The sequence below is a fragment of the Cyprinodon tularosa genome, unplaced genomic scaffold (assembly GCF_016077235.1).
Source record: "Cyprinodon tularosa strain WSP-4 unplaced genomic scaffold, ASM1607723v1 ctg876, whole genome shotgun sequence".
Classification (NCBI taxonomy): Eukaryota; Metazoa; Chordata; class Actinopteri; order Cyprinodontiformes; family Cyprinodontidae; genus Cyprinodon; species Cyprinodon tularosa.
In genome coordinates, this window is record NW_024039647.1 from 167,942 (window position 1) to 187,097 (window position 19,156).

The following is a 19,156-nucleotide window of genomic DNA, read 5'->3' on the forward strand; positions in this document are numbered from 1 at the left end:
AGCTCATCAGATCTGCAGGGCTCACAATTAACCCTCACAAATGTAAGTTGGCTCAGAGGCAGGTAGAGTACCTAGGCTATGTGGTGGGACAGGGACAAGTTAGACCTCAAGTAGGGAAAGTAGAAGCTATTCACGCGTACCCAGTTCCCACAACTAAAAGGAAGGTCCGTGCTTTTGTTGGCTTAGTGGGGTGGTACAGTAAGTTTATTCCCCATTTTGCAGAGAGGGCTGCTGTTCTGACGGATTTAACAAAAGTCTCTGCACCAAATAAAGTCAAGTGGACTGAGGAGTGTGATAAAGCTTTTAAGGATCTGAAGTCTGCAATCTCCAGTGACTCTGTTCTCTACAGTACAGACTTTGATGTCCCGTTTATACTGCAAACTGATGCCTCTGGAGTAGGCCTTGGTGCAGTGCTGCTGCAGGACATTGATGGTGAGAGACATCCCACTGTTTTTCTCAGCAGGAAACGTCAGGACAGAGAGACCAGGTATTCCACAGTTGAAAAAGAATGCCTCGCAGTTAAGTGGGCTGTGGAATCATTGCGGTATTATCTGTTGGGGCGCTCTTTTACCCTTGAAACAGATCATAGGGCGCTGAAATGGTTGCACCAAATGAAAGACTCTAATATGCGTATTGCAAGATGGTATCTGTCATTGCAGCCTTTTGATTTTACAGTGCAATATCGGTCAGGGAAGTCTAACCTTGTCGCTGACTGTCTGTCTAGAATGTATGAGGATTGAACAACTGTTGTCCTGGGTGAAGGGGGGAGGAAATGTGATGGAGAGCAGAGGCTCCATCCCTATTAATTGATATTTATTTATAGAACAGATAGTTTGTTTCATTTCTTTATTTCAGTTTGTGTTGTGTTAATTGGGGTTTACTTATAGAACAGATAGTTTTTGTTTCATTTCTTTATTTCAGTTTTTGTTGTGTTAATTGGGGTTTACCTTCCTGGTGTGTCTCCTTAGAAGGGTGGAGCATACCATGTGAGCTAAGAAGGATAATACTCTAAAGTTAAGTTATATTAAGTTTGATTTAATTTCTTGATTGACTTTAGGATTAGTTGTTTCTAAGTTGCATGCATGTAAATATTTATTTGTACTCTTTATTTTGTGTTGGGTTTGTAAATAATTTATTGTTGTTTTGTCACCCCTTCACCTGGTGTGGAGTGGGAGTGGCCAAAAAAGCTAAAGCCAGCTGCTGTGTTTGGCAGGGAGAAAATGGGTGTCGGTGTATTGGTGAACTGCAGCACCAATAAAACATATTCCACCAAATCTTGTTGCATTGCCTCACCTCCTTCTAATGCAGTGCCGCCCTTGGAGAGTGACACATGGCATATGGCACAACAAATTGACTTATCTATTTTTAAAGGAATAGTACACCCAAAACATGATTAGCCTTCATTTTCTACTCACCCCCATGCTGAACAACACCCTGGAGTACTTTTTTGATATCTCAAATGCATCTGGAGATCTGGGAGGCTTCTTGCTGTCTGCTGACATTCAAATAATGGAGGTCTATCGTGACCGAGACAGAAAGGTCCATAAAAGTCCACAAAAAACGTGTCAATATTCCTCCATACTGCTCTTCCAATGTATTCCAAGTTTCCTGAGTGGATAGCATCCAGAATTTACTCGAAACGAAGTCATTTAGAATGTTTTTAGAGCATAAACAGTAGTGTATAGGATTTCCTGAAAGCGCGCACATGCGCGCTCACGACGCTACGGAAGCCGGCAGACCAAGCCAGATGAAAGTGCGCATTCAGCGTCTGCTCTGCCAATAATGCAAGCGTAGAAGAAGAAATGTGCTGTTTACCTGTGCAAAGAAAGAAACAACGAAAGAAAAATGTCTGAGGACTTCAGTGTTGAGGAAGAGCGTGAGTTCTTTGCCGAGCTGAATGCGCTGGTTTGGTCTGCCGGCTTCCGTAGCGTCGTGAGCGCGCATGTGCGTGCTTTCAGGAAATCCTATACACTACTGTTTATGCTCTAAAAACATTCTAAATGACTTCGTTTCGAGTAAATTCTGGATGCTACCCACTCAGGACACTTGGAATACATTGGACGAGCAGTATGGAGGAATATTGACACGTTTTTTGTGGACTTTTATGGACCTTTCTGTCTCGGTCACCATAGACCTCCATTATTTGAATGTCAGCAGACAGCAAGAAGCCTCCCAGATCTCCAGATGCATTTGAGATATCAAAAAAGTACTCCAGAGTGTTGTTCAGCATGGGGGTGAGTAGAAAATGAAGGCTAATCATGTTTTGGGTGTACTATTCCTTTAATTATCTATTTATTTACTATTTTTCAAACATGAGCTAAATTATAATACATATTTAGTAGCTCTAATAGTTTTATCAAAAATGTTCTATATTTCATTTATTCTAATGGTAACATTGGTAGACTGTTATTTTTTTTTCTCTTTATCTTATCTTCTCTATATTTTATTTATTTATTTGTTATTTTATTCATATTTTAGATAAAACTTCATAACAAACATCTTTCAATATCTAAACATCCCCCTTTTCAAATCTAAAAAAGATTTGAATTAAAATGTTATACCAAATCAAGTTTTGGTGCCAGATATTTAATTAATTAAACCAATAATTATTTCCAATTGTGAGTCAGAAACCTTCAAACATTATACACCACCTGTTTATACTATTAAAAGTAAAAACTCTGGATCAGTCAGATCATTTAATGTCCCACCTGTATTTAGCATCAAAAATCATTCAATTTTATAATGTAAAACCCAATCCTTTACTGCATATAAGTCTGTCCCCCCTATTCAAATTATAAAAACCCATAGAGATATTAGTCATTCAACATGAGCACTAACATACAGTCATCACTTATCCTTCAAAATTCTGACAGCTGTCAACCACAAACATTATGTTGAGAGAGCAAAGAGAAGCCTGAGCACACCACTGTGGCAGAGATGAAGCAGTACAGAGAAGAGGTTGTCAAAGTTAAACAAGCACCTAACAAGTACTTAGGCAGGCTTAGCTTGGCAGGCAACAGCCCTTCCAAGTCTGCATACCGCATTTTGGCTTACTTTCACACTGATATATTGTAAAATAACAACTTGAAACCCACATTCTTTTACCCACATTCCACTTCTGCAAATGTTTGAATCTTCTAAAATGCTGGCTTATGCTGAACTTTCTATGTATTTTTTAGTTTCACTTATGTCAACAACAGCCTAAGTTATGCATAACGGACGGCAGCGTATTCCCATGAAATAATGCACAAGCATCATTTCATGGGCATTACGAAGCATCAGTTAAAGCTGCAGAAAAAGATGTCTTTGATATCGGGATTTACCTAGCTACTGTTTACCGCCCGCCCAAAAAAGAAAAAATAAAGAAATAAAAAGAAAAATAAAGAAGGTTTGCAGTTGCAGCAGATTCAGCTTCATGTCTCTTAGGAAGTTTGTTGGTCGTGGCCGTGGGCCTGAACGCAGGGAGGATCCATCACACTCACCTTCATGTTCACCCTATAATGGGAATGAAGTCTGGAGGAGATGTTAATTATAGGTTTTGGGTAAACTGGACGCTACGACTTGAGTAACAATCAGATTAATTACCTGTAATGTATGCCCCACATATGGCATATGTAGCATAGGTCGGGGATTTTTCAGCATGCTCAAAATTACTCTACATCCTCGCTGTATGTCGGTTGTACGGGGTTGAAGTGAAGCCACCGGCTGCCATATTGGTACTATAGTTTGACCAGGCGCAATGTAAACACAACATGCACTGCATAATCTCTCAAAGATAATGTTAATTTTTAGGGGGACTTAAAAAAAGATAAATTCATCACTTTGACACAGACTTGGTGTTTCATAGCATAAGTCAGTATAAAGTCAATGAAGTCTCTAAATCATGTAATATAACACATTATACAAATCCATTACGATAAAATGTATGTGTTAATGGGGCATAATAACAAAGATGTGCCAAAAGTGCTAAATTGATGAACATGTAATATATATGTATTCTTTAGATTGCTTTGGTAATCACATATAATTTCAAGATTTTACCTCAAGATTGAATTACAAGTACATATCTGTTAATGCTATAGTATTATTCTATTTGCAAATTGTTCATGCATGATATATATGGGTCAAATGATTGAGTTTACAACAAACACTACAGGAATGACAGCATCATCCACTTAATGAAGAATTACTACATTTACATTTTACAGTGAATTACTTTCTATTTACTCTTGTTTTTATTTTCTAATGTTAGACACAATGTCAATGGCTAACTCAGTCAATATCTTTGAGAAGCTAGATAGCCAGACTAATGTTATGCTACATACTATACTATAGGATGCATTGACGTATATATATGGATTTTCTTGGTAAGTACATCCACAGACGGTAAAATTACAATTAGCAAACTGCTTGTTTTTGCTTATTTTTGCAGCCAAATGCTACACACGTAGGTATTTTTATTGTGCGTCTCGGTTGTAGTGGGGAGTACCAGCATGGCGGACGGTGGCTTCACTTTTTTTGGGCAATCAGCAATCCAGAGAAATAAATAGAGATCAGTGATGTCAAAGTGAGCCAGAGTGCTCATAACTTATGCAAAACCTACCCATAACTTTTCGAATGTATGCCAGCGTTGTTACCAGATTTTCAGTACATCAGGTATACGCTGGTCTAAATCATCAAGGTGTAACAGGGGCTTTACATTATAATTTAACAGCAATTATTGTGTAATTGTGATTTAATTGTTTTCATGTCCTTTTTTACTTTCTGCATTTACATTAATCACCACATCTAAGCTTGATAAAAAGAAAATTGTAAAATCTATTATTTATACAATAAAACTTTTCTATGTTAGTTTCAAACCTCACCTTAAGACAGAAAGGCTGCATCTGTTGTAAATCAAACCTGTCAATCTATGAGTGAAACCACTTTACATGCAGAAAAAGATACTTATCAGAACTTTCATGGTACTTGTACAGCAGTTGTTAGGACTGCTGTTTGGTTTCAGTTTTGCAGTGCAGCACCTTCTTTTGATGACAAACTATAATATGTAACTGGCAACCATTTCATAGATTTTAAGTTAACCTAGTTAAAGTCTTTGTTTTCAAAAAGCAGTACCTTTATTTATTTTTCATAAGAACCAGTAAAACAAAAACATTTGTTTTTTCTAAACTGAATATGGTGATGGGACTTAGTATGCAGATTTTCCAAGGAATGGAAAATACCTGGAACATTGTCTTTTGAAATAAATACACCTTAGTAGATACGTATGTTTGACAACGATACACATTACCATATTATTTCAAGAATACCAAATACAGCATAATAGCTAAATAACTTTATGATCAATTGTCAGGTGTGGTGGTAAAGATAGGTGGTTAAGGCTTGTTTTCCTGGAGGATGAATAGGAACCTTACAACCTTTGATTCTGTAATAAACTAATTTACATATAATGCACCCTTGATACTTTTCACAATGTCCCAATACGCCATCAAAACTTATTTACATTTATGACACTGAACAACATAGTTTCATTATTATTTATCTAGCCTTAATGGAAGCTTTACAAGCAGAGAGAAGATAAGAAGACTTTTTACTATGAATTCACAAGGAAAACAAAAGCCTATAAAATTCAACTGCAGAAATTCACAAATATATAAAAAAACAGATCTATAAATTGAGCTGCAAATAAAAAACAAAACAAAATCTAATGCAAAAAAATCCCCAGCAGACGGTCACCTGCAGAAGTTCACCAGTAAATACTCAGATGAAAAGATATGCTGACCTTTTTATGACTCGTGTCGAAGCACTATAGAGCTATCATCAGTGATGCTTTTTACCCAACGTAGTTTAATCAAGACTTCCAAGACTTTTGTTGCGGTTTGGTCGCCATGGAACTTCTGTGTTTTATTAACCTCTAAAACCCATTTCCACAATTTTTGAGACCCTGGCTCCTCATTAACATTGTGGAAAATGTTGAGTCCACTTCTTTTCCATCCAGTAGACTTTGGGACACTTATACAAAATGGTGTAACCAATATAATGTGTTCTAAAGGTTTCTCTTCTCCTTTGAAACATAATTTGGGGTTGAAAGGGCCTGATCTTCAAAGATTACAAATAAGGAGACCTAAATTGTGTTAGCACAAACTGTTTTGTGCATGCAATAAATGGGCATGTTGCTGGTGACCTGCAAATATGGCCCTTGCAAATGATTAGATATGCAAAGTGGATCTATTCCAGAAATAAAATGAGTGGCATGTGTCTGCTGCTTGCAGTTTAAGAGTGGCTATAAAATAAAGATCTAATTCATTTTGGTAGAGGTACTGAGGATTCTGTCTATCTATAAACACATAGATATCCATCCATTTTCTAACACGCTTGCTCCCAAGTGGGGTCACAAGGGGTGCTGGTGCCTATATCCAGCTGTCAATGGGCGAGAGGCGGGGTACACCCTGGACAGGTCGCCATTCCATCGCAGAGCAACACAGAGACACACAACCATTCATGCACACACTCACACCTAAGGAGAATTTAGAGAAGCCAGTTAACCTGACAGTCATGTTTTTGGGCTGTGGGAGGAAGCTGGAGTACACAGAGAGAACCCACACACACTCAAGGAGAACATGCAAACTCCATGCAGAAAGACCCCAGGCCAGGAATCGAATCCAGAACCTTCTTACTATCTATCTATCTATGACACTGCATATTATTGTTCACTTTAAGTATCCAAAAGTGCCACAAAATAAAGTAAAGAAAAATAAAATAAGAATTAAAGTTAAATATGAAACACACAAAAGTTATCTGTCTCTGCTCATTAATCTCCTAATCCCTCCCAAGAAAAGGAGTCAAATTACAGCAGATAACATTCTGCAACACTGGATTTACAGCACCAACTTCACTCAATAACCAACTAAATTTATTGCAAACCAAGGTAGGTCAATAATAATTCAAGAAAACACAACAGTGCGTTATGTGCACCTCGTTGGAGGAAAAAAAACAAAACACAAAGTTAGAAAAAGAAACTCTGAGGCATGGCTCTGTGATGTCTGTTATTCGGTTTTAATAAACCCAGCAGAATATTCTTCAGTTCAATAGTCTTGTTTCTGGCTTTATTTTAATTGCTTATAGAAATGCCTCCCACTCCTTTTATTTGTGCTGGGCCAGGGACATTTTTTTTTATTTTTTTTTTTTTTTTCATATTATTATTATTCATTTCTGATAGCCCAAACATGTTAACCTGCTGACAGACTCTCCTTCCATGGTCTGAAATTCTACCAATCCCTCCTTTGTGACCAAAATGAATACACCAGGTTTGGACTTTCATACAAACTAAATATACTATAGAATTTTAGTAGTATATGATCTTCATGTCTATGAAGCCGCACAAAAACATTAGTACTGTCTGCCTAACTGCAAACACAAATCACTTTGCATCTTCTGTAGAGATCTGCTCTGAACATGCAAAAAAGTTTGCATGTGTTTTCATACTCACACAAAGAAGATCAAACCCTAGGTTATCCACACAACAAACATCCAACTAGGAGAGTTTTCTATGGCTTTCCATTTTAAAAGACAGCATGAATGATGACCAAAATGGGAAGTGCTTGCTGGATTGTTTGTAGCCTAATTTTACAACTTGAATATTAATTAACTAAAATTTCCTGTTGCTTTCTTCATTTATCTCTTTTGGGCACTTTAGCTACTGTATTCCCCGATGACATCAGCGAGCTGCAGAGGAACCGGGCAATGGCTGCAGGTCAAGATCAATACAAGAAGGAGCTGATGGATCAGACACCTATGACTTTTAACAAGATAAAAAAAAAATCCTACAAATTTAAAGGTTTATTTTAGTTTATTTGTTTTGTTTTATTATTATAAAGTTTTCAAAATTTTCAAAGTCAAACCAAATAAAGTACTTTACTTTTTAACACATTTATTTAGACAAGATAAACACGCATGTGTGTATATTTTTACATTAACATATCCATCCAAATTAAAAGATTTTTCTTCAAACATGTTTTTTCTCTCTCCTGACAAACTTTTAGTGAGTTTCAGAGAGCCAATAATTTGGAAATTTAGGTTTGTGTTTGAACAGGATGACCATGTTTAGATTAGTAAAACAAAATGTGGATTTGGACACGTCTCCTTATAGACACCAAAACCGTGTCTAAAATATTTAACTAACTCATTTAAAGATCAGTCAGGAATAAGAAATTTTTTATTTTCTGGAAAAATCACAAATTTCGAAGCCGTCCTGATGACACATCCAGAAAATTTCTACAATCAGTTGGCTGATTTTGTTCCATGGTAGTATCCAGTCTTCCCTCACTAAGTATAATCTTTTTTTTACCTGTTGAAATGACTTTCGGAATAGGGTAGCATTTGTATTATTGTAAACAGTGAATAAAACCACAGGTCCACCTGCCATCCTGTAAAATAAAACATTTCTGGAACAAATATGCTTTAAGTGCTTCAGTGCAAAATGAAGTAGACACAAATTCTAACTGGAATACTTATACTCATTCATGCATCACTGGCATTCATCACCTCATTATGCGCCTGTTTCTGTATGATCACCCCTAAATCAGAAATCATGACATTTCCAACATTGGTGTACTTGAAAAGATTCTTTAATGACTTTGTGTCATGCAAATATATATAGTTATGTTTATCAAACTACAATCTCCTTGCTCAGTGGATTGGCACAAGCTGCCAGCCCATCAACCATCATGGTTAAAGATGATGGGCTTGAACCTGTTCTCAAAGCAGCCACAGGTGACCCATCTATAACTACCTGTGAGGCGACCTATCCTGTGCATGGGATTAAAAGGCCCTTTACTAGGGGCAGTCGCATCTCTGTACAAGCGAAGAACGAGCTTGCATACATTAATTTGGACCTGTTTATGGTGCCTGTTGGATTCAGACATGTCTTCCCTCTGTCCCAGGTCTTGTTCATTACCTCATGGACACGATTTTTAGGCATAGCGAGAGGCCAGAGGAGCCCTCGCAGGTTGGAGCAGAGTTCCTTCCTTAAGCATGGCATACAATGTTCGATTTTTTGCGGGCCTTTTCAGGCCAATTCTCCAGTCATCCAAGAATTTCTTTTTAATCAGGCCCCGTTGCAGCCTCATCGTGCATCCTGCATTGTGTAGTACAGGGGGGTAATGAGGGGCGATTAGCTTCTCTTGACCACGTCCCGATCAGGAAACGTAAGGTTGGGAGAAAATCAAACATGTTTGAAATTCAGTTCGCCATCGTAAGTTGTTTGTGGACAATTCCTGCTGTTGAAGCAGAGCCACAAGCATCTACGAGCCAATTTACCAAAACCTTGAGCATTGAACATGTGCAAATAAGGGAGTTCTTCTCTGTCTTCCAGATTGACGAGTCCAACCAGCACCATCTCTCGGCGCTCAGTCTGATGTGCGGTTTTTGGATGACCATTGTGAGAAGGTAGATCACATCAGAGCGTCCGGGTGCACAGTGTGAGAACATACATCGTGAGCTGTGAGCTTTTAAACCCTGCGGTTTTGTTGTGCAGTTTGAGCTGTAGCTGCGTGCAGAGTGTATGCCCGGCTTTAAGTATCTTGGGGTTTTCTTCACAAGTGAGGGAAGAATGGAGCAGGAAATCAACAGATGGACTGATGAGGCTGCTTCCATAATGCAGATGCTGCACTGGTCTATTGGGATGAAGAGAGAGTTTAGTGAAAAGGCAAAGCTCACCTGTAACTGGTCTTCGTTCCTACTCTGCATGTAGAACAGATACAGTCTTTGTCAATGTTCTGTCTATTCCGGTCAGAAAAAGGATTTCACTAACTCCACAGCTCTGCCTTCCAGACATCTATGGCTCAGTGAAAAAACACAATACAGGCCCAATACCCCATGAACCAAAATGTCATTTTATTTGATAATAGAAATTTGACATGACAAAAAAGTAAAATTATCCCAATCAACTGTAAGGAGTTTACTGTAAGAATAAAAGAAGAAAAAAAATCCCCCTTAATGTTTAGAGGCTGTCTGTCATTTTGAAAAAGTTAGGTGTTGGTCACCATTCAAAAAGCAGTTTGAAAGCAGCAGAGTTAGTTGAGTTGGTTTTACAAAAAGGTAACAATACAGTAATATCAATGCTGATACTTACATAACAGAGCTTGGAACATGCATAGAGGACTGCACTCAACTGTGAGGAAAACTTGTTAGCAGTAGGGTAGAGTGGGGTCCAACCTTTATTCCGACATACCCACAATCCAACAGCCCAATATTCAGACACGGCCTCCACTACGACAACCCTCTCACAATGATATGCCTCCACTATGACCATCGACATGCCTCCACTATGACATTTGCTGACCACTGGTATCAGCAGCAAGAAGAAATATTTTAAAATTTGCAAAAGGGCCCACCACAATAATAATATTAACAATGTATTATTATCATAATTACTTATATTATCATTAAATATTATAATATAATACATTATGAATACATGTACTATTATTATTATCATTGTAGATATGCAATACAAAGGACTGTGTGTTCTTTACACATAGCCAACACAAAGCACTTTAGTGAAACCAGTTGAAAACTACTGAGGCTGGCGAAGGATTTATTTAACAAAACCGTATAAAGTATAATGAACTAACTTGATCAGTTTGCACCAAAAAGACAGGCATGCTTAGGAATAATTTATGAGAAAAAGGAGGATTACTGGGAGGGGGCCCAGGACACAACAGGTTAGCAAAAAGGGGTTAAACAACATACAGATGTGTGCAATAAGCTGCATGTCAGTGAGGGGAAAGACCAGCACACACACACACATGTTGTGTCACAATATCCTTGTGGGGACCTTCCATTGACTTCCATTCATTTCCCACTAATTTATATGGCCTAACCATTACCGACACATACCTATCCCTAAACCTAACCTAAACTCAATTCACACCTTAGTCCTAAACCTAACCCCCACCCCAAGAAGAGAAACTTTCCTTATGGGGACCAGTTGTTGGTCCCCACAAGTACCTATGAGTCCCCAAAATGTAGCATATTCCTAGGAAATTGTCCCCATCAGGCATTAAAGACATTGCCACAAACACACACACACACTCTGGTACTCTGATAATTGCTGGGGCTGCAATGTCATAAAGATGCTTATGGTCATGCCTGTCAGAATGCTGATATGTTAAAACAACTTTTTAAGTTTTGCTAGTGTAAAGGTTAAATAAGAGATTCTGTTGCTACATTACCACATTAGGATTCACTGGTTGACAGACAGGAGAAGACAGAAATAAACAGGAGTTAGAGATCAAATTAAAACATTTATTCATAAATTGATGCATCCAAATGAGACTGAATCTTCCCGTCCCCTAGCTTCTGAAAAGTAGTCTGAAGCACTCCAGGTACCTCACCAATTTTAAAGATACACAGTCCCTACTCCTCAGTCTGTTCTCACAATACACACCTTGACCAGGTTTGGTCCTCTCTTTGGATTAGGACCTTTTTAAGTGTAACTTCACACTGCAGGCCTTATTGCTCAATTCCAATTTTTTTTGTGTGTGAAATACAATTGTTTTGTGTGGTCGTTCACATTTTTGAATATATGCAACTTGTATGAATTTCCCCGTTTGAACTGCATTCATACAGCTTAACTGCCCACATGCACAGTAGAGGACGCAATGATGTCACTAATAGCGAGCAAGCTCTGTCTTTACGGAATAAATGTGGTTGGCAGTGCTGGAGTACATCTAATTCTCTGTCATTACTTTTCCAACTGGTGCCAACACATCAACAACTAAACCTTTTCAAGAAGATCAAAAAGATAGACTGCTCTCTGTATTATCATCTATTATCTATATTCCTCCTTCTGTGTAGCAAGATTCAGAATAGGGACCTTCGTTGAGTATTAATGACGTTGAGGTCAGATGAATGTGACAGGTCACATTTGAAAAGATTGTATTTAGGACCAGATGGTAAAGTGGCCTGCATCACATTTAAAAAAAAAATCAGATCTGTGTTGTTCAGACTGTCATGTAAAGATTAGATACAGGTCGCCTGGGCAAAAATCAGATTTGGGTAACTTCAGGCTGCAGTGTGAACGTAACATATCTCTTACAAGTATCCTGGCACAAGAGGGAGTTTTCTTTTTAAGTTTTAGATAATAATTTGCAAAATAAAGTTATAATTAGATATTTGTGATTCATCATTATACTTTCCCACACTAGTCTGAAAAAAAATATATATATGTCATAATTGGGACGTTTATGAAAAAATCTGTCAATGTCAAAGTGGCGATATGTCTAAATGGCAGGATTTGCCCCACACTGTGGAGAATAAAAGGAAACCAGGCAGTATAAATACAGAGGCCGTGATAAAGAAATGAAAGTGACACCGGAAAAAACAACTCAGAGATAACGAGTTAAAGTTGAAGGAGAGAGCATCTGAGGGAGCTAAAACTAATTAACTTAGAGGAACAGACCAGGCAGAAACATAAGAAACCCAAGGACTAATCTAACAGAAATCCAAGTGAAAAAGAGGATTTAAATGGAAAGCAACAATTAATAACAATTAATAAAAATGAATTAAATTAACTAAACATAAACAAACTAAAAAAAACATAGCAAAATAGCTAAAGAAAGCAAGACTTAAAGATTGTACTAAACAGAATTAAAATTATCAAACTACATGAACGACCATTAAAAACCAACTACCTCAGGATGCTGACACAGCTGCTCTAACACTTGTTTCTGCAATGTCCTAAACAGTCAGAAATCCTAAGAATTTATATGATAGAACAACTGGTGTTTTCTTCCTTGTTCAAAATTAGACTGTAATGTGCAATGTCAAGTTACAAACATTTAATTGAAAAACATAATATTGGAGGAAATAATTACCTACTGTTGAGAAGTTGGTTTCAGGTCCCCTCAGTGCCATCGATATAACGTTTTGGAAATAACTACATATTTACACTAGATAGGAGAAGAGGACTCTGATTTTCTAGCAGCCCTTGATGGCACAGAACGAAATGTGGATGACAAGTGGTCCTCTTCCAGAGCATGTTCTAGAACAAAGCACACCGACTGATGAAGCTTGTCTTGGAAGTCAACTCGGATGAAAACATAGAGGATGGGGTTCAGGCAGCTGTTCAGGAAAGCTAGACTCATAGTCAGAGGACCTCCAATCTTCTGAAGTTTCTTGTAATTAGGGAAGGTTAATTCCATAAAACTTAGAACATGAAATGGCAACCAGCAGATGAAGAATGCAGCGACAATGAAACAAATAATCCGGTGAGATATCTGTTTCTTCATTTGTTGCAAGCGCCTGGAACGGATTCCTATGGCCAAATATGAAAAAAGCATGACCATGAACGGGACGAGGAAGCCAACAACAAAACGAAAAGTGTACAGACCCCACTTTTGTTCCTCTGTCATGGTAGAATTGCCGTACATGCAAAAGGTCCGGTTACCCTCCCTGGATACCAGGGTACGGAAGTAGGTTTGAGGTGTGCTGCAGATCCCAGCAGCCAACCAGATAATAGCACTCATGATTTGAGCTTTATGGACGGTGCGCTCGTTTTGTGCCCACACCACCACCAAGGTGGACAAACAACGGTCTAAATTTATGGCTGTCAGAAAAAAGACACTGGCAAACATGTTGACTACGCTCACAAAGCTGTTGAGCTTGCACATGAAGTTTCCAAAGGGCCAGTGGTACTCCTGATAGAGAGAGACAGCTGAAAAAATCAGGAAGGCTGTGAAGAGGAAATCTGCCAGAGCCAGGTTCAAAAACCACACAGAGTTGACAGTTTTCTTCATCTTGAAGCCTGTCACGTAGATGACTAGGCCATTGCCTACAGTCCCAACCACAGTAATCATGCAGTACATGAACAGGGAGAAGGTGCGTATGAGTTTTTCAGCCACTTCATCTCCAGATGAATGGTCTATGGTTTGGTTATCTGAAGAAGAGAAGTGAAAACACTTATTAAAAGATCTGCAAAGTGCATCAACAGAGAATGTGCATACTCTGCAACAGAGAAACTGTCTTTCTCTACATGCAATGATGCATTCACAAAATCTTATCTTGTTTCTGATTGCAGCTAGCCTTGGTAAATCAGCAGAAATACGTCAAACAAAGTTCTGAGAATTAAACTGTATATGTGCTGCATAAAAGTACATGTCATAGTTCTAAAGTTTAGTACACAACCTATACCTACAGTCTGTGATATTGTTTAGGCATAGTTTTTTTTTAATTTTTTTATAAATGTTAAGTTCAAATAAAAAAAACCTAATATTTGAAACCATAGTTACTTAAGCTGACCTAAACAATCTAACTTACCCAACCAATGGATTTTAAACAAAAACAGAAGTTTTTTGTTGAAGAATCTAACAAAATCGTATGAAACATAAGATCTGAGAGGATCTTTTTCAATATATTTTTTTAAGTTGAAATACTACAATCACTCACAACAAACATTAATATATAAACTTAATACAAACATTAATAAATTAGTATAAATCAAAACTTTACAAACACTTTAATTATTCATACACTTCTGTTTAAACAACAAATGTTCTTATTTGTTTAAGCAACTCACCAGTACCCATTATGCTGGCATTTGCAGGACGTTGTCTTCATTCTGAGTTGATTCATGTCTCATCTTATCAGTGTTCCTTTTCTCTCTAATTACTCCTCCCTCTCTTTTGTGCAGCTGCTAGCAAGACAAGCACACAAAGGCCGACAGTGACATGGCACAACCAGCTAAAACAATCACCTTGATATAAATTCATATAAAATGTATAGAATTAATGCCTAAGCGAGATGTTAAAATAGTAGATTACAGCAATATTATAGTATCCCTCTTTTGCAATATGTCCAGTTAAGAAATTTCTATACTAGACATAATCAAAAATAGTTTGGATTTTCATGAATGAGGAATAGCACGCTAGCAGTGCATTGCTGATTACTGAAGTTTAATGAAAAAGCTAAATCTCTATCAGCATTTCAGAATCGATTTTCTTTCCAATAACTAAAGCATTAGAAATATTACAATGTAAAGGTGTTAACTAAGAATACATATTTAATTGCTGTACTTAAGTAGCTTTTAGGGTGGGTGGGTGGGTGGTTAAGTAGGTAGGTAGGTAGAACTTCTGTTTAGATTTAATTGTAAGAAATTGAACTTTGATGCCATGAATACTAGAGCTCTAAATAATTCAACTGCTTAGACAGAATTTCTGTTCAGTTCAATCTATATTGTCCTGTATAAGGGGTACATTTTCTAGTAAAATTCAGACAAAGATTTTTGTGCAAAGTTTGTACTACAATTTCCCTTTCTCTATACCTTCATTGTGCACACTATTGTTTAGTGACTTCCTTTAACAGGGCTTTACTCTTATGTTGAAATTAGTTTTGAAATGATCCAAAGTAAATCATCCAATCATCCTAAAACTTGGACCAAACATGCCAATAACTCCCTTCTGGCCAAAAAACAGATTTCGGACCAGAAAAAAAAGCTTTTCCGTAATAATCTCTTCTGCTGATCATGAAACAGGAAAATCCAAACCAGAAGATTCTTATTACAATTTTTTTCTCATGCAAAAAAACCCCAAAACATGATATGCAAAAATAGTAATAGTAATCGGAGGCTTTTAATTCTAGTTCAAAACACTCAAGGCAAATCAGTAGATGACAGTTGCAAAAAATAAGGGAGAAAATGATTCACTGAGACCTCCATTTGATCGTCCTCTGTAGACGCTTTGCACTGATCCCTATGATAGCATAGAAAAGTACTGGCAGGAGCTGGATGAGGAAGCCCATACCAAAGTGGAAAGGAAAACACACATTTTTCGTTCTTCTGTTTACTTTGAAACTATCTTTCCAAATCATTAGATAAATAAAAGAGATGTTATAAGAAAGTGTGTTATCATGGGCATTACAATTCAAAACTTTACCCAGGGTTACTGCCACCCTCCTCAAAGTTGCTTAGTGTTGGTGAAAGTGATACAAACCACCCTGGGTTATAACAGGGGTGTCATTCAACTAGTTGCAATTCAACATATAATCACAGATGTTATGAAAAAAATTAATGAAGGTTGAAGAGTTACTTAGTGTGGGTTTAAGGTGTTCAATGACATTCGTAAAAATTCAGACTGTGGAAGAACCACAGTATTATTGGACCATTTTATTAAGAGCATCTGGAAAACTGGGTCGGCCTTTCTGGTACAGCCTTGGACTGTTTTGAATCCTACCTGAACGACACTTATGTGTGTCAGTAGGGAACCATAAATCAGACACTGCAGGGTTCCTCAGGCTCTTTTATGGGGCACCAACTATTCAACATCTACATGCTCCCCTTGGCTCAGATTATAGCAAACAATATCAGATCAGTTACCATAACAATGCAGACGACAAACACCTTTACATCACAATGTCACCGTCTGACTATGAACCCATCAGAGCATTGGCTAGATGTAATGTGTCATGATGGACTCAGACCTGAACCTTCAGACTTTAGATTCTCTCTGTACTGAATTGTTATATATAAATAAACTTGTATTGCCTAAAAATAACTTTCTGCTATTGAATTTCTACTTTCAAGCAAATTTGACAGCATAGAATTGCATATAATTTCAATATAAATGACGAAAAAATCCCTTTTGTATATTTAAAGGTTCTTACCACTTTCCATTTTGCTTGAAGCTGAGTCTGCCTTCATTCTGAACTGATCTAGTTTTAGATCTGATCCCTCCTGTGTTGTTACTCCTCCTTCTCAGTTCATAAACCTGCCAATGAAACTGTACAGGTGGGAGTAAACAAACTCACCAGAGCACAATCAAGTGAAGAGGATCAAATTTAGGATTGATAACAGATACAATTTTACTTCTCTTTTGTGTTCTCATAAAAATGTATTTTATTTGATGTACTGTGAGAGCATGTTTTTTATTGTCCTATTTGTGAGATAAAATGTTTTGAGTGTGCCTTTTATCTGCCTAAATAAGGGTGATTGTTTAAAAGCCTTGTTCCAGTATCTGATGGAATGTAGGAAGTTGAAGCAGGGGCGATAAATAGCATTTTCCTCTCTACTCTAAACAAGGGTGAAATATAGATAAAGATGTCCTTATTGGGGTCTTTTAAAAAATTTACCAAAAATTCTCCACAATACCCTTAAGAGGTCCCGTATCATTTTTCCACAAACAAACTTTTTTATAAGCTGATCAGATGAGACCAAGATTGACCTTCTTGTTTGATACTGTTTATTGTGAATCAAATGCACAGTAACCTTACTATGAAACATGAAGGACTTTTTTTTAGTAGTAATAGAGAAAGAGTTTAGAGTTCGTGGGAAGGTTGGTGGAGCTAAAAACAGGGTATTCTGGCAAAAGTATCCAGATAAAAGTGTAGATATAAACAGTCAAAAACTGTTTACAGAGTCAAAACTCTGTAAACTGCTTTAACAGATATTTTAATCTGGTCAGGCTGCACTTGATCTATTTTTATAAAAAGGATGGACCAACCTTTTTAATCTTAAAACTGGTAGATAACAACAGGGAAACATGATTTTGTAATGTACTTATGTGTACTTCTGTTTACTTAGAAGGTAATACAAGTGTATGTTTACTTTTCTGATTTCAGTTTGTAAAAGTGACCAATACCATGTATTAATTATCTTATGCTGCACAGTTATGTACTTATTTGTGTTAGTTATCACATAACATCTCTATATTGTAAAGTGTAATTATATAAAATAACTTGAGAAACATGGGAGATAAAAAATAAAAACTGGGACCTAATTGTTAATTTCCAACACGTGATAAAGTGCTTAAATTTACATAAAAATATCAGACCATATTTATTTTCAGTTATAACTACCTGATAGAATGCACTTTCTGATTCTTTATTCAAACCATTTAACAGTTGTGAAGAGGCATTACATGTTTAGCGTATTAACATAATTTCAGACCTTTGAAATGTCATCCAAGAAATTCTTCCTAGAGGCTGACCCCTGAGGAGTTTTGAACAGGACACTGTGATTTTTATCATTATTTCCCTTCCTAACAAAGCTTACATGAATCCCAATAGGAATTATATTTAGCCTTTCCCATTCCAGCCCATTCAAGTCTTCTTAAGCACTGTATGAGAACGAAATTGCAAGTATGCAGTTGCTACTTTGCTGTAATACTTCCACTGGAGAGAGATTCCAACACTATCTGTGATGCAAAGCAGCCATGGAAATAAAATGAAAATCAGCACTGTAAAAAGTGTGATATAAAAAGGAAGTTTTTGACTATTTGTAAATTATTTCTCCTGCAGTTGGTACACACTGTCAGATGATATGACTCTCAGCCAAGTAAACCATTACTGGTCCTCCCAAAGGCTGTTTTATAATACAGGTATAATACTTTTTAGTACATTCTGTGGCGTAAATGAGGAAACAGGATTTAAACGAGAGCAGGGGAAAGTTTTAAATAAATTTTGACTATGTGCAAATTATGTTTCTTTCTTTTAAAGCATCAGGTGTCTTCCAAATGTCATCACCAATCTTTTACAATTTTCTAAAACATCATTTATGCTTTTGTGATGCAGATTTTATTTATTTAAGAAATAATTATTGTAAATAAACTTTCATGAACTATGTTTTTTTTTCAATGAGTTGTTGGAGATGTTCACTGCTGTAGGTAGAAGGTCTGCACAAATCTGTAACAAAATTTCAAATCTGTACACTCAGTTGTGTATTTTAAGTATTTTAAGTTGTTAGGTCCAGTAGACATTAATATAGGTCTGGATTTTAACAGCAGGGTTGATTGAAAAAAGTGCATTAGAATCAAACTGATCAGACGTTTAGGACCAGATGTACGTATATTTTGAAGCATTTGTTTTACAAGGGGTTCAGCATGGCTTAAGCTTGAAATTTGCACCAGTAAGCATGATTACTGATGCAGAAAATGGCATGGCTGATGGATTCATAAAAAAAAAAAATCCATATGATTTCCTTTCATATTTGCCTTCTCATAAAGTGAGTTATTAATGCATTTGTTTATATTCATTTATTCTGTTTGTATTCATCATTAATTGAGTAAAAAGACAAAACGTTATTAATCCCAAAGGGAAATTGAAAGTTGCAGTAACTCATGCAATGTTTTTTAATTAGTTGTTATGGGGGTTGATAGCTGAAGGC

The 19,156-nt window shown here is 36.9% G+C and overlaps 1 protein-coding gene across 2 annotated transcripts; it reads right to left on the minus strand.

The window, feature by feature from the left end:
* Positions 1-12,917: 12,917 nt before the first annotated feature.
* Positions 12,918-14,894, minus strand: LOC119775546 (chemokine-like receptor 1). 2 transcript variants are annotated; one of them, XM_038273560.1, is made up of 2 exons: positions 14,585-14,894; positions 12,918-13,939 (listed from the first exon to the last, which is right to left on the minus strand). In XM_038273560.1, the coding sequence occupies exons 1-2, from the start codon at positions 14,586-14,588 to the stop codon at positions 12,954-12,956; spliced, it is 990 nt and encodes a 329-aa protein (XP_038129488.1). In that variant the 5' UTR covers positions 14,589-14,894; the 3' UTR covers positions 12,918-12,953. The 2 variants fall into 2 exon arrangements, with proteins under 2 accessions (XP_038129488.1, XP_038129487.1); XM_038273559.1 differs by having other exon boundaries at positions 14,579-14,894.
* Between the last annotated feature and the right edge of the window lie 4,262 nt (positions 14,895-19,156).